At 46.3% G+C, this 20,331-nt stretch overlaps 1 protein-coding gene across 2 annotated transcripts in view; it reads right to left on the bottom strand.

Moving 5' to 3' along the window:
• Nucleotides 1-473: 473 nt before the first annotated feature.
• Nucleotides 474-20,331, bottom strand: part of IL17D (interleukin 17D) — a 29,134-nt gene continuing 9,276 nt past the window's right edge. For both annotated transcript variants that reach the window (XM_037800633.1, XM_037800634.1), the window contains one exon: nucleotides 474-921. In XM_037800633.1, the coding sequence (XP_037656561.1) occupies nucleotides 603-921 (319 nt within the window). In that variant the 3' untranslated portion in view covers nucleotides 474-602. The remainder of the gene's footprint in view (nucleotides 922-20,331) is intronic.

Consider the following 20,331-nt stretch of genomic DNA (forward strand, 5'->3'; position numbering starts at 1 on the left):
AGCTAAAAAAACCTATCTGAGGATTCCAAGTAAGGTTTTTTAAAAATTCCTACTACTGGAGGAAGTGAACACTGAATATGAGCTCTTAATTACTAATATAAGTATAGTTTCTTACCCCTATTCATAACAGTTGAACTAAAAAGCAGGTATACTATTTTTAAATGTTTAAAAAAAATTTTTTTTTTTTTTTTTTAAACGCACACCTATTTGTCTATTTAGCTGTCTGTCTGTGCTGGAGGCTCTGCTGTACCACGGGAGAGAGGCCGCCATTTAACTTCTTGGTAAGGAGGCGGCACCTTCACGCCTCCCTCCTTGAGCCCCCTTACAGCCGGTGTCACCCACAGCGCCCACCTTGGGTGGGGGGCTGGCGCCTGGACGGACATTCATAAACTTTCCCAGACACAGGCTACTAGTTCCCGTGTAGTCTGCCCAGGGCCTTAGCTAGTTGCGCCAGATGCCGTGAACCCGGCTAATTCTCGGCCTCTTTCACCAACCCTGTGCTAACTTTTGCCTGAGAAAGCAGACCCAGAGCACGCCCAGTGCAGCGCTGTGTCCTGATTCTCTCTCCGCAGGTGCCTCCTTCGGCCCCACGGCGGGCGGCCTCAGGGCGCGGCGGGCTTGTCGTGGGGGCCGAGCGCGAGCTTCACGGCCTGCTTGTCCATGCTGGAGTTGAGGCTCTCGTCCCCCTTGACCTGCTCCGGGACGCAGGTGCAGCCCACGGGCACCGTGACGTAGTGCTCGGTGTAGACGTAGCGGCCCCCCGCGCAGGCCGCCGAGCGCCGCAGGACCACCGTGGGCATGTAGACCGGCGCGCTGCGGAAGTGGAAGTCCTCCTCCCCGGACAGCCCGGTCAGGCAGCCCCGGCACAGGCAGTAGGCCTCGGGCAGGTACTTGGGGTACCTCGCAGGGTCGTAGGAAATTCTGTGCGGGAAGAAAACATCAGTAAGGCCATGCTTGGGGGACAGCTGGGACACGTGACATACTGAGAAAGGGCAGCATCTGGGAGATCTTTGCCTCTGGGACCAGAGAAATACAGAGCAAATAAGTGCTGGGAGCTTGGATTAAATGGAGCAGTGAGAGGCGACAGGCCTGCTGCTTCCTCCCACAGGAGGTGTCTGTGCACGACCACAGTCCAGGGCAGAAATGTTCAGTGATGGAGGCAGCACTTACAGCTGGCACTTCTGCCATTCCATAAAACCACTTTTCAGAGTCTGCCATGTGCACCTATAAAAGTAAAATGTATTCACAACAGCCAAGAGGTGGAAACAACCCAAGTGTCCATAAAATGAAATATTTGGCCATGAAAAAGTTCTGATTCATACTACATCGTGTATGAACCTTGAAAACGTTATGCTGAGTGAAAGAAATCAAACATGAAGGGAAAGATATTGTATAATTCCACTTACATGAAATATCTAGAATAAACAACCTCATGCGGACAGATCATAGTTTACCGGGGCGGGGGGTAGGGGAAATGGGGAGGTATTGCTTAATGGACACAGAGCTTCTGCAGGGAGTGAGGAAAACATCTGGGTAATGGATGGTGGTAATGGTAGCACAACATTGTGAATGTAATTAATACCACTGAAGTGTACACTTAAAAATGGTTAAAATGGGAAATTTTATGTTGTCAAAGAGCACGTGCACTAACATGCAACCCACACGCACTGCAGAACGTGAGGAGCCTGGGGCTCCAGCTGGGAGCGGAGGTCGCGGAGGTCCCAGAGGACCCCGAGTCGCCTCCCCTAGGCTCCCACACATAAAGGGCTGGCCGAGCCCCGACACAGGCCTGCGTGTGCCTGGCCACGGGCAGCTCCATACCCATGCTTTCCACAGAGCCAGGGGGGGTTCTGTGCCTCTGGGTCCTGGGTGGGCGCGTGTTCCTCTTGACGGGAGCTGAAGTTGCCTGGGGGAAGGCAGCACCGGCCAGCCTGGAATATTTGAGTAAACAACAATTTAAACTTGACATACTTCCTAACGTCGTCCTCTGAGGCTTCCTCTTTTCTGGTGGGATGCCAAAACCCAACTGTCTGCACCTAAGGAAGAGCCTGCGGCCACAGAGGAGAAAGGGGGGGGGGCGGTCACAGAAGAGGGGGCAGAGCCATGGAAACAATGCCGGACCGAGGGGCTCAAGGCACCCCGGCGGGGATGGTGAAGCCTTAGCTAGATGATGGCGCCCAGGCCTGAAACGTGAGCATTCTAAGGCCGCTGAGGCACGTTTGGAAGTATTTGGCCGCTGTTTGAATGTGGGGGGTGAGGTCAAAGGAGATGTCAGAAGTGATTCACAGGTTTCAAATCCGGGCGACCGGAGAAATGCGGATGACTCTGAGGGAAGCCGGGGTTCTCAGGCCGGGGTGACCCTGCAGGGAGCTGAGTGCTCAAGCACGGGCCCCCCGACCCTGGCCACTGCTGCTCCACGCAAAGGAGATGCCAGGGTAGAGCCCGGAGGTGAGCCTGGCACCTCTGTTAGGTGCCAACGCAGGAGGGTGCGCAGGGAACGGTTTGCAGCCCGTCACCCATTCCTCCTTCCCTGCCGCCGCCACTTTTCTTCACTCTGGCACCGCAGCTACCGCGGCAGAGGCTGCCGGCCCACTGCGGGGTCCTGCAAGAGCCCACGGCGGGGCCCGGCCTTACCTCTTCCGCCTCCTTCGCCCTCCTGCGTGCGGCCTGGCCCCGGCCCCCCGCCTGGGCCTTCAGGGCCCCCCGGCCTGGCCCTCACCCGCATCCCTCTCCAGCGCCCCGTCCCCGTCTTCCCCTTCACCCGTCATCCCAGGGCGCTCACCCCTGGGCGCTCCTGGCTTGGGCCCCACCTACACCCGTGGGAGGAACCCTCGCTCCATGAATCTGGCCATGTTTTAGGGTCCAATTTCAAGTAACCATCTTTTTTAAAGTTTCCATATTTAATCTCTTCCTGCCCCACGTCCTCTTGACATCCGCCCGGGATGGGAAGACGGCGCCACCGGACCTCCCGGGCCTCGCAGGCTGCGGCCGCTCAGCCGGGCTCCACGGGCTCCCCTCCTTCGTGCCTGAGCCAGCAGAAGGCCCTAACAAACTGTGAAGGCAAAAGAAATCCTACCTACCACTTTTCAACGTTTATTCAACAAAAATGTGAATGCTAGCGACGTTTCAGACACCGGGGTCACAGATGGCACCCAGACCCTCCACCCAGGACTCATCGGCTGGAGGGAGGCAAGTACCAGCCCTGGCCCAGCCCACGGCCACCGGACAGGCTTCCTGGGAAGGGGGCTTCCCGGGTGGATTTATTCAGGGGAAGAGGATGAAAGGGCATTTCGGGCAGGGGTAGAAGCAGGGATTGCAGTCCCACGTCACAGTTAGAAGGCGCTTAGACGGACTGAGCCATAGGGCAGGAGCCGACGGTAGAGGCTGCATCAGGAAGGACCTTGAACTCACGCTGAGGAATTTGGATTTGACCCTGAAGGCAGTGGGAGCCAAGGAAGGATGCTAAAGAGGAAAGTGACCTGATGGGATGGAATTTTCAGACTGCGGAGCGCAAGGCAGGCTGGAGAGAGCAAGATCTTGGCTGAAGACAGAGATTTCTGAGTTGTTAGCAAACAGGTGGTAGTTAAATAAAATAACTCGGGAGTGTGTGAAGACAGAAACAACAAAGGCAGAGAACCCCCAGGGAGACCAACTTTTAAAGGGAAGAAATCAAACTGAGGAGACAGAGGAGGAGGGGCACCCCGGAAGCCAAGGGCAGGGCTTGAGAAGGGCTGCTCTGAAACTCCAGCTGGATTCTGATGAAGCAGCTTACCAGAAAGTCAGGGGTGGAGGAGCATGTTAAATGACAGAGAGGACAGGCTCGGCACATTTTAGGAAGCAGAAAATTGACAGGACCCATAGCAATTCCATAGGGTCTTGCCAGAGTTTAAGGTCCAATTCAGGTAACTTAAAAAGCGTTTTCAAATTTCCTTTGTCAAATTTGACCTCTTCTTTCCCCATACTTTCAACACTTTGTCCCTCTGAGACAGAAGTACAGGTGACTTGGGGAAAAGAGAGGAGGGGAACCCAAATCTTAAAGACCCTTGAGGGGTGACCTATGCCTGCCAGCACTACTGCCTAGTCTAATTAACTGCATCCCCAATTACTCCCAAGCATCTCTATTTGGATAAATTATATGGTCAATTAAAAGACATATCAAGCCCAAATTGGGCATTCTACTGGTGTGCACTCTTCAAAAGTGTCACTATCACAAGAACTGCCACAGATGAGAGGAGACTAAGGGGACGTGACAACTAGATGCAATGTGGGATCTTGGGCCAGGGAAGGACACGGTGGGACGCTCTGCACGGGACCCTCCTAGAGAGGAGATAATAGTGTTCTACCAGTGTTCGCTTCCAGATTTTGACAATTTTGCTGAGTTATGATGTTGACATTTGAGGAGCCTGGGCAGAAGGAATGTGGGAATTCCTTGTACTGATTTTGCAACCGTTTTTGTTGGCATGAAATTCCAAAATGAAGAGTTAAACTTAAAAATAAAAAATAAGGAGAAAATTTTTTAATGGTTTAGAAAATTCCTTGAGACAACTGGGGAAATTTGAACCTGACAGTATCTGAGGATATTAGGGGAAGTACTAAAGTTTAGGTGTGTTAAATGGCTTGGGGTTTGTTTAAACAAAGGACCCTTATCATATATATGTGTGACAGTGCTAAACGCCCTCAGAATTCGGCAAACAGAGGGTTGGCAGTGAGCTGTAACTCAGTGATGTTGTAAAGAAAGCTCCGTGGTGGGCTGGGGATGATGACTGGGGCTTCCCTCAATCACCGCCCAGCCCAGAGAGAGGATGACCCAGCCTCTTGCAGCCCAGAGGGAGGACGGCCCAACCTTTGGTGAACACACAAGAGGAGTCAACGGAGACACCCTGGAGGAGTATGACGTGGGCTTGAAGGACAAGAAGGGGTCAGCTATGCAACACACACCCAGGCTAGAGACAGCACAGTATGGTGCCTGGGGAACTGCAAAACTGCAAGGAGGTCACTGTAGCTGGAGTGAGGGGTGTGTGTGTGTGTGTGTGTGTGTGTTTGTGTGTGTCTATATGTGCATCTGTCACACATGACTGTGTATTTGTCCATGTGTGTCCATGTGTCTCTGGGTGTGTTTGTATGTGTCTATCTCAGTATGTCTCTGTGTGTGTATCTGTGTCTGTGTATGTGCATCTGTATGTGTGTGTGCATGTGCGTGTGCCCGTGTGTCTTGGGGGAGATGTACTAAGACCTTTCAGAGGTAGGCAGCATCAAAGCCCAGGGCAAAAAGTTTGGATTTTACTTTTCTGATTGAGTACAGATCAGATTTCCATTTAGAAAGAAGACTCGGACCAGAGTGTAGGGAATAAGTTAGAGGGTGAGAGCGGGTGAAGCAGGGACAGGAAGGCCAGGCACAACCTGATTAGACTCAGTTACCCCATCTGTGATATGCATTTGATCCCTTTCCACTCTAAACAGCGGTGCATGTGTCTTTCTATGCACCATGGTATTCAGGTACCATCGTCCAGGGGCCACCGTCACTCAGTCACAGTTGCTGTCAGTTCTGTAGGTGAAATGGACAATCCCTTGGGCTGTGATGGGCTGAAGGCTCATCTGATATTTTTATCCACCCTCCCCCTGAGTCTGCCCCCGGGGCTGGATTTCCATCAGCAGAGGGACACCCCGGGGTGAAGGCACTGTGCAGAAACGCGTCTGCCTGCCCTTTTGTCTTTGCCTGAATTGTGGGAGGTGGGGGCACTCATGGTTTCAAACTGTGGTTTTGGATTTCTCTTAAAGCAGAGACATGCGACCCAGAAAGAGGCTAGAAGGCCACCAGAATCCTAGGCATTGACACCAGCCAGTGGTGAGCAGACACCGGAAGCACAAGACAAATCTCTTTTGAGGACGACTAATTGGGGTTGGGAACGAGATCTTAGAAAAGGTCTGAAAACCTCAGGGCAGCCAGGGCCAGACACAAAGCTAAAGTTGTCACCCCCAACCTCACGCTAACCTTAAGATGTGTTTTAAGGCGTCTTAAGAATCGTCAGCCAGTGGTGCTTTGTGGTTAAAGAAAGTGGCCACAGAAAGAAACGGCAGTCACCTCCGGCAGGGACTCTGCCACCGCACCAAACATGGAAATGCCACCAGGGACAGCGGCTCCGGCGAGATGGCCGCGCGGCTGCCCTGCCTCGTGGTGAGCCATAACTCTTTTGTCTTCACATTTTCTGCGTGCTGCCCTGCGGACACCTGGCACAAGAACATACTCGAAACAAATCAAGTTTTGCCTTCGGACAGGGTCCCAGAAATGCCCCACGGACCACGTGTGAAGCTTGGCATGAGGGAGGGACAGCTGGCCTTGCTTAATCCAAGAACAAAGGACAAGTCCTCCAGGGATGATTAGAGGTGATGGAAACTGAACTCAGGGAGGAATGTCCGTGACAGCAGGGACCGAAAAAGGCCACTGCCCCTGGGACCCTGAACCCTGTCGGAAACAATTCGAAGCCGTTCCGGGGGCGGGGGCCGCTGGGAGAACAATAAGCACATTCCCTGCTGACAGTCATCCCGGCCGCCTGATATGCTCCCCTCCGATGCCCAAGTATAGCAGTGACATTTACAGGAGTGGGCTCCTCACCATGGCTCACTGTCCCGCTTTCCAAAACACAGCAACAGATTCACTGCCAAGCAGCAGAGGCTGAGAGCCAGTCCCCAGACCCCAGACTCCAGACCCTGGACCCTGCTGTGAGGAAATGCCTTCTCTTCTGGACTGGGAACTCACAAGAACTGAAAATAAGCGGAGATGAAATCTTCCCAACAGTTATGGTACACCAGGTCGACCCAACAGACTTTCTGAAAAAGGCAGACGGAGCCAACCCCAGTCCTCGACCTAAAATTTTCCAACTTAGTCACCAACAAGTGACATAGGGCAAATCACCCCCCATGCCACCCAGTCCTCTCCCAAGTCAAGGGGAGGGAGTTGATGACCCGCTTCTTGACGGCAGGGCTGGTAACGTGTTCTTCTGTCAGTGTTTCCTGCTTAGAAAAGACACCTGCCAATATACTAGGTCTCCAAGGTAATGGAGAACTCCCTGAATTAATCTATAGAGTGAGGGCAACTCCAACCCCAATCCCACTAAGGCTCCTCTTATCCTAAACTGATCCTAACATTCATATGAAGGGAAAAGGGCTGAGAGTAATCAAGAAACCCTGGAGGAAGAATAAGAAGGGGACTCACTTCACCAGGTATCAAGATGTCATAAAACTATGGTAATAAAAATACACCTGCCAGGGCTTCTGGAAAAGCTGGAGAGAGAACCAGTTTCCTTGTCCAAGAGCTGACCTACCTCTAAGAAATACCTGCCTTGGCCAGGGAAGTGGGAGATGAGAAGGCACAAATAATACTTCCGGAGTGTGGCTCCCAGACCCCGTGTCAGGACCATCTGGGGCTCTTGTTAAACAAGCAGGTTTCCTGGGCTTCATGCTATCCCCCCTGAAATGGGAACCCTGGCAGTCAGGAAGCTGCACTTCCACAAGCTGCCTGGGCTGTTCCTTTAAACTGGGGAGTCACTACAGAGTCAATGGCAAGGTCAGGGATGTCACTAAAAGACAGGTACCCAGGGGGTACCCACAGATACACTGACCGCAGCTGCGAGCACATGGCAGGCTGGTGCATTCACCCAAACAGGCCTGCATTTCATAGCCTGACCAGCCCAACACTTCCAGAAGCGGCCGACTCTTTAATGCAGAAGGTCATTACTAACCCAACAAGCAAGTAGAATTGAGACAGGACGACTTTGAGATCTTCGTTGTTCTTGGCTGGAGGCCCCTAAACGAGCTTTTTGAAAATCGTGATTCCTGTATAAACCCCAAAGAACAGGAAGCAGGGATTAGGACAGATCCTTGGACACCAGTGTTCACCGCAGCATTATTCAAACGGCCACAAGGTGGGAGCAGCCCATCGACAGATGAACGGACAAACGGAATGTGGACCATTCACACGAGGGCATATTATTCAGACGTAAAAAGGAAAGAGGTTTTGAGACCTACTACCACAGGGATGAGCCTTGAAGACAGTCTGTTGAGTGGAGTAAGCCAGACACAAAAGGACAAATATTGTATGATTCCTCTTATGTGAAATACCCAGAATAAGCCAATTCAGAGGCAGAAAGTAGATTTTAGGTTGCCAGGGGGTAGGGGTGGAAAATGGGGAGTTATTGCTTAATGGGTGCAGTGTCTGGGGTGATGAAAAGGTTTTAGTGATGGATGGTGGTGACAGTAGCACAACACTGTGAATGTCATTAATATCACTGAACTGTACACTTAAAAATGGTTAAAATGGGGTTTTTGTATTATCTATGTTACCACAATAAATTAAAAAAAAAAAATGTGATTATTATTCCCCCACCCCAGAGATTCTGATTTAATTGTCCAGAGTGGGGCCAGGTATTGGCATTTTTAAAAAGCACTCCAGAAAATTCTAGTGCCCAGCCCTGGTGTCCAGGCTTCAGAGAGAATGAGTGGCTAAGATCCGGGTTTGTGCTAACCATTCCATCTTTCATTCCCCTTTGGAACCAACCCTGCAGCTGGGAGGGGCACTAGTTACGAGCCCACGGGCTCAAGGACAGGGCGACCACCTCACAAAGAACGGCTGAAAGTCAGGCCTTGTTTGCTGGCTGGGAGTAACTGGGGACACGGAAAACCACAAACCGTTTTCTTCTGTTGCAAGCCTGGCCAGGAGTTCCCTCGGCTCCACCCTCCCTCCATTCGTTAAGGCTCGAGGGAGCCAAAGCTCCTCGGGCCACGCTGCCAAGAAGCTCTGAAAACTGCTCCTCTGGCTGCTGCAGGAAAACATCAGTGTGCATTTCTCATGAGAGAGGACATGGAAAAATCAGCTGGGAGAGGGGGGCGTCTGCCCCAACCAAATGCCAAGGAGCTAGGGCCCCAGGGAGCCTCGTGTGGCCTCCTCACCGGCCAAGGAGAGCCAGGGGTCAGTGCTCCACCCATCGGGACCGAGGCTGCCTGGCATCGAGGTCAGCCCTGGCCTCCTTGACCTAGCCTGGCCCCCAGGTCCACGGAGATGGCTCAGGCTGCTGGGAGTCAGAAGGGGCCCAGATGCCCACCCCCTCGTTGACGCCTGGGTAAACCGAGGCACCAGCGGGGTGATGGGCCTGCCCAAAGCCCTCCTGCCCACCTGGGTTGAAGCCAGGGTGCTGGCCCTCAAGGGGTTGGAGGCAAAGGGTAACAAAACCCTGCTCCTCAAAGTTGTGGACACTTCGCAGTCAACCAGACGAACCAGGGCGCCCATTCTGGCCCTGAGAAATCTTCTGTTCTGGGAGGTCAGGGAAGAGCAGCTAATGCTCTGGAAAAGAATTTGGAAATGAATTCAGAAAGAGCTTTACAGAGAGAGAGACAGAGAGAGAGAGAGAGAGAGAGAGAGAGAGAGAGAGAATGAGAACAAGAGCCAGAATTTCTCACAGGGTTTAATCTTTTGTCATCCCAAATGCTGCACATTCAGTGCAGCTGGGAAACAACACTTCAAAGGGAAGGCACAGCTCCTGACCCTGAGACGGCTTAACTCTCCGTCCAGGGGAAGCTGCAGAATTTGGGCCCACGGCCACCTGTGAGTGCCCATCCTTGAGACAGGAGAGGTGCCCCACTGCTGTGTCCAAATGGCAGAGGCTGTCTTGACCCCAGGCAATCAGTGGCGCCATCCAAGAAGTACTAAGAATAATTAAATAATCATAACAGTAGCCTTGACTCATCATTTAATTCCAGAAGAGCTCTTGGCAGGTTATTTTCTCTTTGACCCCTTAGTAACTTAGTGAGTAGTATACTTATTTCCCTCCTTCAAAATGCCTGTATGTCTACAATGGAATACTATTCAGCTATCAAAAGGAACGAAGCGCTGACACATGGGACAATATGGATGAACGCTGGAGACATAATGTTGACTGAAATGAGCCAGACACAAAAGGACAAATATTCTATGGTTCTGCTTATATGAAATATCTAGAATAAGCAAATTCAAAGAGACAGAGAGTAGATTAGAAGTTATCAGAGGCTGGGGGGAAGGTAAATGGGGAATGATTGCTTAATGGATACACAATTTCTGTTTGGGATGCTGAAAAAAGTTAGATAATGAATGGAAGTGAAGGTAGCACAATATTATAAATGTAATTAGTGCACTGCATTGTACATGAAAAATGGTTCAAATGGAAAATTTACGGTGACATATGTTACCACAAGAATATTTTTTAAAATGTTCATGTGTCATTTCTGGAAAACAGGCACCATATGGAATTTCACCTCACAGTATGTGTGTTCCTTCTTGGATTTTCCCAAATCCTTCTGTTGGCATTAAGGGTACAAACATTTTTTTCAGGTGAGGAAATCTGAATGGGGTGATGATGGTTTGAAATATTACCACCATCCCTGGCTACTATCAGAATGCTAACGTAAAGCCCAGGCAGTCAGAGAAAATAACTATCAAAGCAAAACCACTGTATCTGTTTTCAGAATCAGAGACTTTAATTCCATGACAATACCCTATGACAATGCTTTTATTTTTACTTTGTGAAACAGTGATCGGAGCAGTAGAGCCTGCTATATTTTGAGTAGCTCAAGAGGAACAAAAAGCTGTGTGGGTACTTTGGCCAATTAAAGGTCACCTATTCATAAAAATATTTCTGGGTGAAAATACCAACATTCCTTAGATAAGCCGTTTTAAACACTGAGTGTCTCCTGTCTTCCAATAGCGAATTGCAATCACCCACCTGCTATTTGTATCGCATGCTGCAACTGAAACTTCTGAACCAGGCAATAGGTCACAGTTTCTGTTTTCTCTCTTTTCCTCCCCTTCTTCAGCCCTTCCCTTCTTTCTTAACGGAACATTGTTACTATGACAAGGCAAAGAAAGGACAGAGTGCCTGTGCTAATATACTAGCAGTATTTGTCGGTTACCTATTCCCCGGAGGCAGAAACGTATTATTTGTTCGTTTTAATGACATTAGAATAAACCCATTTTAACACAGGGATCCAGGAAAAAGTGAATTTCCTGAAGAAAAAAATTACAAAAAAAGAAAAGAAAAATTCTCAAAAGAACACTGAATGGGATGTTCGGTTGCAGAAGGCAATGTTAGCGCGTGCTGCCCCCTATCGGCCACAGTCGAAGCTTGAAAACGAGCCCAGCGGCCGGCGACGGGGCTGTCACACCCACTGCTCCCAGGGGACAGGGGCGCCCGCAGCGCTCCCACAGCCCCCTCCCGGGGAGGCCAGGACCCAACCCGCCTGGTTTCCCCATCTGTGGGAAACCCTTTGTTCTGAGTGTCTAGAGACAAATTCAGAAGTGCATAAATGGGGGGTGGGGGGTGCGGTGAGATCAACGGGAGTATTTTTAAAAGGATAGTTAGAGTGGGAACAACTTTTTCTAATGCTCCATGCCTATTTTCTCTAATGCTGTATTCCTAACTCCCCTAACTTTCTCTAGTGTTACATTCTTAATTTCTCTCAGTCTCTAATGTTACATTCTTCTTATAATTTTAAAAAAGATCTGTAAAAGAAACATGGGTGTGAAGGGTGCCCTGTGACTAGGAGAAAAGTGGCGAGTCAGTTTCCAGCAAAGGGCCTGGCACACGCAGGTCCTCAGGAGGTGTTTGTTGAAAGAACATAACCTCAGATTTTTATATTGGTCAAGTATGATTAATTGACAGGGCACACAGGAAACAGGAAGTTTGGGGCTAGCTAAATTTAAGGGTTAGAGGAGGGTAAGGAAAATATCCTTTTTTAATTCAACCTTTCATGATGAAAACAGTTCTAAAATGCAGCATTATTAAAGATTTGATGATGGAAAATATAAATAATATATAAAGAAATTCAACAATTCAACAACAAAAAGACAACCCAAATGAAAAATGGGCAGAGCTTGAACAGACATTTCTCCAAAGAAGATACACAAATGACCAATAAGCTCATGAAAAGATGTTAAACATCATTAGTCATCAGGGAAATGCAAATCAAAACCACATGAGGTACCACTTCCTACCCAATAGGATGGCTATTATTTTTAAAATGGAAAATAACAAGTGTTGGCAAGGATAAGGATGTAGACGTGGAGAAACAGGAAACCTAGTACATTGCTGGTGGGAATGTAAAATGGTCCTGCTGTGGAAGACAGGCTTGCGGTTCCTCCAAAAGTTAAAACATAGAATGACCATATGACCCAGCAATCCCATTCCTAGGTATATACCCAAAAGAAATGAAAACATGGACTCAAAACAGGGATTTGTACACCAGTGTTCATAGGAGCATCATTCACAATTGCCAAAAGGTGGAAGCAACCCAAGAGTCCATTAACTGATCAACGGATAAACAAAATGTGGTGTATAAATACAATGGACTATCATTTAACCGTCAGAAGGAATGAAGTTCTGATCCACGAGACAGCATGAATGAACCTTGAAGACATCATGTTGAGAGAAAAAAGTCTGACATAAAAGGGCAAATATTGCATGATTCCACTTCTATCAAATACCTGGAATAAGTAAATTCATAGTTAATGCATAATGAGTGCAAATTTTCGGTTTGGGTGATGAAAAATTTTTGTTAACGGATGGTGGTGATGCTAAGACTACATCATAAATGTGTAATGCCACTGACTTGTTCACTTACAATGGTAAATCTTAGGTATATATATGTTATCACAATAAAATTTAAAAAAATTTAACTAGATTGATTTATCAGGACAGTGAATGAATCTGCACCGACCTGGGCCACAACGTGTGACCCCTCCCCACCGAAATGTAACCCAGAAGCTGTCACTGCTGTATACTTTTCAAGTTGTGTCCTTGAGATGAATATATTTTCCTCTGCTTTGTCCCTTTTCCCAAAAGTCATCTGCTGAAAGTTCTGGTAATAGAGCATCATGCTAACTCGGGTTCTCCATGGGAAAATTCCCGATTTACTTGAGCTCGGGAGCCCTGTACTGGTCGCTCCCTGCAGGCACCCCTGCCTGAAGCTGCCCCCGCTGCCGGACATCTCACCCCGCAGACACTGCTCCAGCCTGTGCAGTCAGAATGGCCTGCCTCTTTTTTTTTTTTTTTTTTTAATTGTGCTAACATATAACAACATAGAATTTTCCCATGTTAGCCATTTTTAAATGTATAATTCAGTAATATTAAGTGCATTCGCAACGTTGGTCTACCATCTCCACCAAGCATTACCAAAGCTTTGCCATCACCCCAAACAGAATCTCTGCACCCATTAAGCAATAACTCCCCATTCTCCCTCCCCTGCCCCATGGGAATCTCTAATCTACTTTCTTTCTCTATGAATTTGCTGCTTCTCGGTATTTCATTAAGTGGAATCATACAATATCTGTCCTTTTGTATGTGGTTTATTTCAGGAGATTCATCAACATGGTAGCACATCAGAACTTCATTCCTTTTTATGGCTAAATAATATTCCATTCATGGACAGACCACATTTTGTTTATCCATTCATCTGCTGATGGACACTTGGGTTGCTTCCACTTTTTGACTATTTTTTAAGCTATTCAAGCTCCCTTCCCTCCTTCCTCACTGTGAGAATTAGATTAAGTTTAGCTTTTACACAGGGTGAGGGCAGTTTGGCGGTTGGCAGAGGGTTAAGAAGCCAAGCCATAAGTGGTGGCCAGTCCTCCTGTTTATCCGCCCACTATGCTTGCAAGGTGGAGACTGGGGGTAGAGGTTCCTAAAATAGCTTCATAACTTGTTACCAAACTAACTCAGACTGGCTCTGCAGTTAAAGAACAGAGGAAAAAGGCCTGGGCATAATAATTATAGTCAGGGGTAGAGACTTGTTTCAAATGTTCCTTGTTTCAAATGCTTCAAGTTCCCCACTGAGACTTATTTTGAATGTTTCAAATTTGCCCCTGTTAGTTAAGCCTGTTGAATAGAATGTAACGTCTGAAGTATCCAGCCACTGGAGAAACAGGGGAGGGACTTATGAGTTAGGGGTAGGGAATAAATACTGCTGGGTCTATTGTTCTGGGTGCCAACCTCCCCCCCCCCCCACATTTTGGTTATGTGCCCATTCTTGCAAGATCCTGAATAAATTCTTTTCTTCTCCACAATCAAGTGAGCGTTTATTCCTTTTTAGGAATAGGCTTGTTTCTCACTCACTCCCCTCCTTTACTCCCTATCTGTGTTTCTTTGTTTTTCTTTCTGTTTTCTTGTTGTTACTGCTATCCATGGAGTTGCTAATTGCAAAATAAATTTGGGTATAGGAACTTCAATTTCCTGGAGGAAAAGAGTTACAAAGAAAAGTAACAAATAAAGCCTAAAAATAAATTATTTTGGTTATTCACATCTTAGAGAAAAGTTATCTTTAGATTACTACCCAAAATTGCAACAATATAAACAATTTAAAATTAGAGTACTGGAAAGTGTTTATCTTTAGTGTTTCCACACAAATGAGTGACTCATATCTTTAAGCCTTAATAAACTTAACTGATCATACAATATATTTCTTACTATACCATTTTGGCTTAAAAAAACCATAATGTTCTGGCATTGAATGATGCTTTTCTAACAGCCCAGTGTCCGGAGCAAGGGCCACATGGATCAGAGAGGTCTAGAGCCAAATCCAGCTCTGCTGCTCACCACCTGTCACCCTGGGCCTGAGATTTGTCACCTGCCACTGAGCCCGGCTGTGACATCACACAAGGCTGTGCTCAAAATCCTGTCAAGGCTACACTGCCTCTCTGCAGAGCCCTGTGGCTTTTAAGTGGAAGGCTGTTTTACCTGCTGCCATTTTATTTCTTCAGTATTTGCTTTTCCCTCATGGTTGGCTAATCTCCCTTGCTGCTCTCAATTTAAAAATTAAAATTGTTTGAAATAAGTTAACACATACCCATGGCAGAAAATTCAAAAGACACAAAAGAATGAGAAGTTAAGTCTCCGCCACACCCCTGTCCTCCAGCCTCTCGGTTTCTCTAAGAGGCACCACATTAACCAGATCTTTGTGGAATCCTTCCAGAGACAAAGAGGCCCATGAATGTATGTCTGCTTTTATTAATATCATATCAACATATGCATTATGTAATACTTTCCTTTTAACACTAATATGGTAGCATGTTCTTTACACTATAGTCTATGTGGCCTTTTCTCCCCCTTTGTGTTGGTGACTCTTCAACATGTAGAGCTGCCTCCTTTCTTTGGGGCTGCATGGTATTTTTTCCACCTTGTTTACTGTTGGCTGTTCACATTGCTGCTAAGCTCTTGCCATTACAACAATGAACATCCTACCAACGGGCAAATGTGTCTGTAGGAAAAATACCCCCCCCAAAAGTGGAATTGCTGAGTCAAAGGCTGTGTGAATTCTAAAATATAAGTTACTACCCAGCTGCCCTCCATAAAAGCTGTACCAATTTGCACTCCTTCTACTTGATGAGAAGACCTTTTCCCTACATCCTTGGCAACATAACCAGATGGGGGCAAAAAAACAAAGTTTCTCATCATCATTTTAATATACATTTCACTTACTGGGCACTGTCTGATTTACTTATAAATGCATGTTTTTATGTTTCAGGCAGTTGTGTCATTTGAATTTCTTTCTTGGGAACCGTCCGTGGCCTTCATTCATCCACTGGGTCATTGATCTTTTCTTTTCTTATTGCTTTTTAGGAGCTCTTCAGGAAAAGAGGCTTTCATAGCATGGGTTGCGAATATTTTTTCCCAGCTTGCCCTTCCATTTTTTTTTAAATTGAGATTGTTCACAAACTATACAATTATCCAAAGATCCAAAGTGCACAATCAGTTGCCCATGGTATCGTCATACAGCTTTGCATCCATCACCACAAGTAATTTTTTAAAAATTTTTGGAACATTTTCATTATTCCAGAAAAGAAATAAAGACAAAAAAAGGAAACTCATATCCCCCCATACCCATTATTGTCATAGTTTTGGTATAGTACATTTGTTACTGTTGATGAAGAAATATTAAAATACTACTAACTGTAGTACATAGTTTGCAATAGGTATATACATTTTTTCCTATATGCTCTTTTATTAACTTCTAGTTATAGTGTCATACATTTGTTCTAGTTCATGAGAGGAATTTCTAATATTTGTACAGTTAATCACAGACATTGTCCACCACAAGATTCATTGTTTTATACATGCCCATCTTTTAACCTCCAACTTTCCTTCTGGTGACATACATGACTCTGAGCTTACCCTTCCCACCACTTTCACACACCTTTCAGTTATTCTCAATAATGTGCTACCATCACCTTTGTCCATTTCCAAATGTTTAAGTTCACCCTAGTTGAACATTCTGCTTATAATAAGCAACCACTCCCCATTCTTTAGCCTCATTCTATATCCTGGTAACTTATATTTCATGTCTATGAGTTTACATATTATAATTAGTTCATATCAGTGAGACCCTGCAATATTTGTCTTTATGTTTCACTCAATATAGTGCCCTCAAGGTTTCTTCATCAACCCATTTTAAGATGGTTTTGTTCACACACCATACATTCCATCCTAAGTAAACAATCATTGATTCCCTGCATAGTCACGTTATTTATGTATTCACCACCATCACCACTATATATATAAGGACATCTCCATTTCTTCAACAAAGAAAGAGGAAAAGTCAACAAAGGTAGAGGGACAAAAGAAAAAGAAAAAAAAGAGAAAGAAAAAAAAACATAAACATGACAGCTAGAAAGCAACAAAAGGAAAGACAGCATTAAACTAAAGTAGAATAAAGAGTCAGACAACATCACCAATGCCAAGAGTCCCACACCCTTCCCTTATGTCCACTCCCACCCCCATGAATTTAGCTTTCATATATTGCCTTTGTTATATTAAAGGAAGCATAATATGTTTCTGTTCATTATAGTCTCTAGTTTGCATTGATTGTATTTTCCCCCCAATCCCAACCTATTTTTAATACCTTGCAAAGTTGACGTTCATTTTTTCTACCTCATATAAAAACATATTTCTATCTTTTCTTACACCCTAGGGTTCACTGAGTTATACAGTCCCAGTCTTTATCCTTCATCTTTTGTTCTGGTGTCCCACATGGTCCTACCCTTCCCCTTTCAACCATACTCACAGTCATCTTTGTTCAGTGTACTTACATTGCTGTGCTACTATCTCCCAAATTTGTTTTCCAAACCTCTCACTCCTGTCTTTTCCTTTCTGTCTGCAGTGCTTCCTTTAGTGTTTCCTGTAGAGCAGGTATCTTGTTCACAAACTCTCTCATTGTCTGTTTGTCAGAGAATATTTTAAGTTCTCTCTCACATTTGAAGCACGGTTTTGCCGGATATAGGATTCTTGGTTGGTGGTTTTTCTCTTTCACTATCTTCAATATATCACCTCACTTCCTTCTTGCCTCCATGGTTTCTATTGAGAAATCTGCACATAGTCTTATCAAGCCTCCTTTTATGTGATGGATCACTTTACTCTTGCTGCTTTCAGGATTCTCTCTTTATCTCTGACATCTGATAATCTGATTATTAAGTGTCATGGCATAGGCCTATTCAGATCTATTCTGTTTGAGGTACACTGTGCTTCTCGGATCCGCAGTTTTCTATCTTTCATAAGACATGGAAAATTTTCATTCATTATTTCCTCTATTATTGCTTCTGCTCCTTTTCCCTTCTCTTCTCCTTCTAGGACACCAATGACACATACATTCCTGCATTTCATTTTGTCCTTAAGTTCCTGGAGATGTTGCTCGTATTTTTCCATTTGTGGCAACCCGTGGCCTGAGCAAAACAGGCCTGCAGATCTTTGGTGCACAGCAGTCTGCATGACCTAGGCAGATAAATGTTTAACCTATTGTCTTTCTAAGCCAGTAAAGAGAAAAAGGGTAAATTGACCTTAAAATGTAACTTTGTGGGAAGCAGGCAGGAAGTGAGAGGCTCTTAGCCTCACAAAAAGAGCAAAATGTAATTGTTCAAGTGTTATTCTAGTACTTCCTGCACCACCCCCCAGGTCAGAGTGACCTGTTCCTGCACCTATGCTCCCCCCACCCTTAGGAAGGCCTTTGTCTTAAACCCTTATAAAAGGCTTTCTGTCCTCTCTGCATTGCTCAGTTGTCTTCCCTGCGAATGCAATGCCTGCCCGGCCTGAGAGAGCCGTCATGTTCTCTCCACTACTTCTCACCCTGTAAGTAAGCCCTGAATAAAAGTCCATGTATCAGAAAATGCTCGTTGTCTTCTTTGGCCTCTGGACTGGCATGGCCCTCTTGGGCTGCGACAATTGGCAAACCAGCCAGGAGAATTAAATAGCCACCAGCCAGAGACTAAGGAGATCCCAGGTACTGATGACATGAACTTGGGGAGGGGAAAGGAGAAGGCCCCGGGCGGGATACCAGGGAGGCCTGCGACATCCATGTGGGAAGGGCTGCCCACCCTCCCAGTGGAATGGATGTCTATGTGGGGAGGGGTGGCTACCCTCCTAGATGAGTGGAATCTGCTAAGGGAGTATGGAAATGTTTATAACTCTCTGGCTGGACAAATAGCTGTCCTGTAACAGGCCACAGGACCACTGGGGATTCAGAAAGAAAAAAAGGGCCACCAGATTGTAGCTGCAGTGGGCTGGCCATTGTTATAGGCTGTATGCACTGCTACTCAGGAAGCTTTAGCAGCAAAGGTGGCTGCAAGCCACCTCAGAGGTAAATTAAAGCTAGAAAAAGATATGAGGCTAACACAAGCAGAAATGAAAGATGCTCTGAATAAAAGTCTAGAAATATTGGCATACCAGTACACTAGACTAAGAGGGCATAAGCTGCCCAAAGGGCAAGTTAGGTTAGTATCCTGGCTTCCCCTGACTGGGACCGTAAAGTGTGGGACCCTGTTGATTCCTCATCAAAAGATGATGAGCCCCGTCTGACTGGGAAATTGATACTAAGGAAAGCAGATGTACTCGACCTCTGTTCCAGCAAAGGGTTAAAGCAGAGGAAGTTCAGCACCCTGATCCCCCATGGAAGGAAGAAGGTGGGGCAGTAGCAGCAGCTTCTAATCAGAAGGTGCTCATTTTATCCTGGGAGTTTTTTCCCCAGATGAATTAAGAGATATTAGTAACCAATACTGACAAAAACCTAGAGAGCCATTAGCAAACTGCCTGCTCCTGTTTCATTTTGTGTTAAACCTTGCTAATATGTTATTTAGAATATTTTTAGACTTTTTCCAGTCACCCTGTGTTAGGCTTCACATGGGGAAAACAACAACGGACATTTGCTGTGCTTCCACAAGGATACCTTCAAATGTGAAAACCTCCAGAAGAGCCTGACTACTCTATCAAGTTCTTGGGTGTTGTCTGGTTGGGTAAAACTAAGGCTATTCCTTCAGCTGTTGTTGCTAAAATGCAAAGTTATCCCACATTGCCTACTTCTGAACAGTTGATGGCTTTTCTTGGTTTGTTAAATTATTGGGAAGTGTTTATACTCTATGTAACGTGAATTTTAAAACCTTTGTATACCCTAATTAGAAAAGGAAAAATGTGGGAATGGGATTTTCCACAGCAGGCTGCGTTTAAAAAGACTAAGCAAACTATTATGCAAGCACAGACTTTAAGGGGGGTGGACCCCAATATACCCTGTGATTTGGATGTGGCCAGTGCCAATATTGGCTTTGAGTGGGGTTTGTGGCAAAGGCAACAAGCTAAATGTGTACCTGTTAGATTTTGGTCCCAACTATGGAAGGGCACAGGACTCAGATATAGCCCTTTATAAAGAGCAATTGTACACAGTTTGTAATCCTCTGTTGCAAGTGTTGAAGGTCTAACAGGTACCCAATGACCTTACAGAAGACCATACCCATATAGATATGCAGATATGGGAGTGCTCAGATGATCACACTGACAAAATGGAAAGTCTACCTCCTACGACATAGCATCTTTGACAATGGCTCTTTAAAAACAGAGATGCATGAAATTTTAGGACCAGCCTCCTATGTGAAAGAGCAGCATGCCATTTCCTGTTGATCCTCCCGAGGTGGCTCCTCCCATGTCCACCACTGATGGACAAGGAAATACACTTGACTCTGCATGGATTGGCACATGGGCAATCTGCTACCTGTCCAGCCCAGTACTGACACTATCTGATGGGAAGACATCTGGACTGCCTGCCACAAATGTAAGGTAACCGTTTTTCATGTCTCTGTCCACAAAACCAATTCATTACCAGGTAACATAGAAGTGGGTGCCCTAGTGAAATTCCACAGCCTAACACCAATGACACATGAAGTGGCTGAATGGCTGTGCCAGAAGACTGGGCACCAGGGACACCAGATTCCTGTCACCTGGTGGCAAGTAAAATATATTGGCCCCTTCCCTCTGTCCAAAGGGACAAAATATGCCT

The sequence above is a fragment of the Choloepus didactylus genome, chromosome 12, assembly GCF_015220235.1.
Source record: "Choloepus didactylus isolate mChoDid1 chromosome 12, mChoDid1.pri, whole genome shotgun sequence".
Lineage (NCBI taxonomy): Eukaryota > Metazoa > Chordata > Mammalia > Pilosa > Megalonychidae > Choloepus > Choloepus didactylus.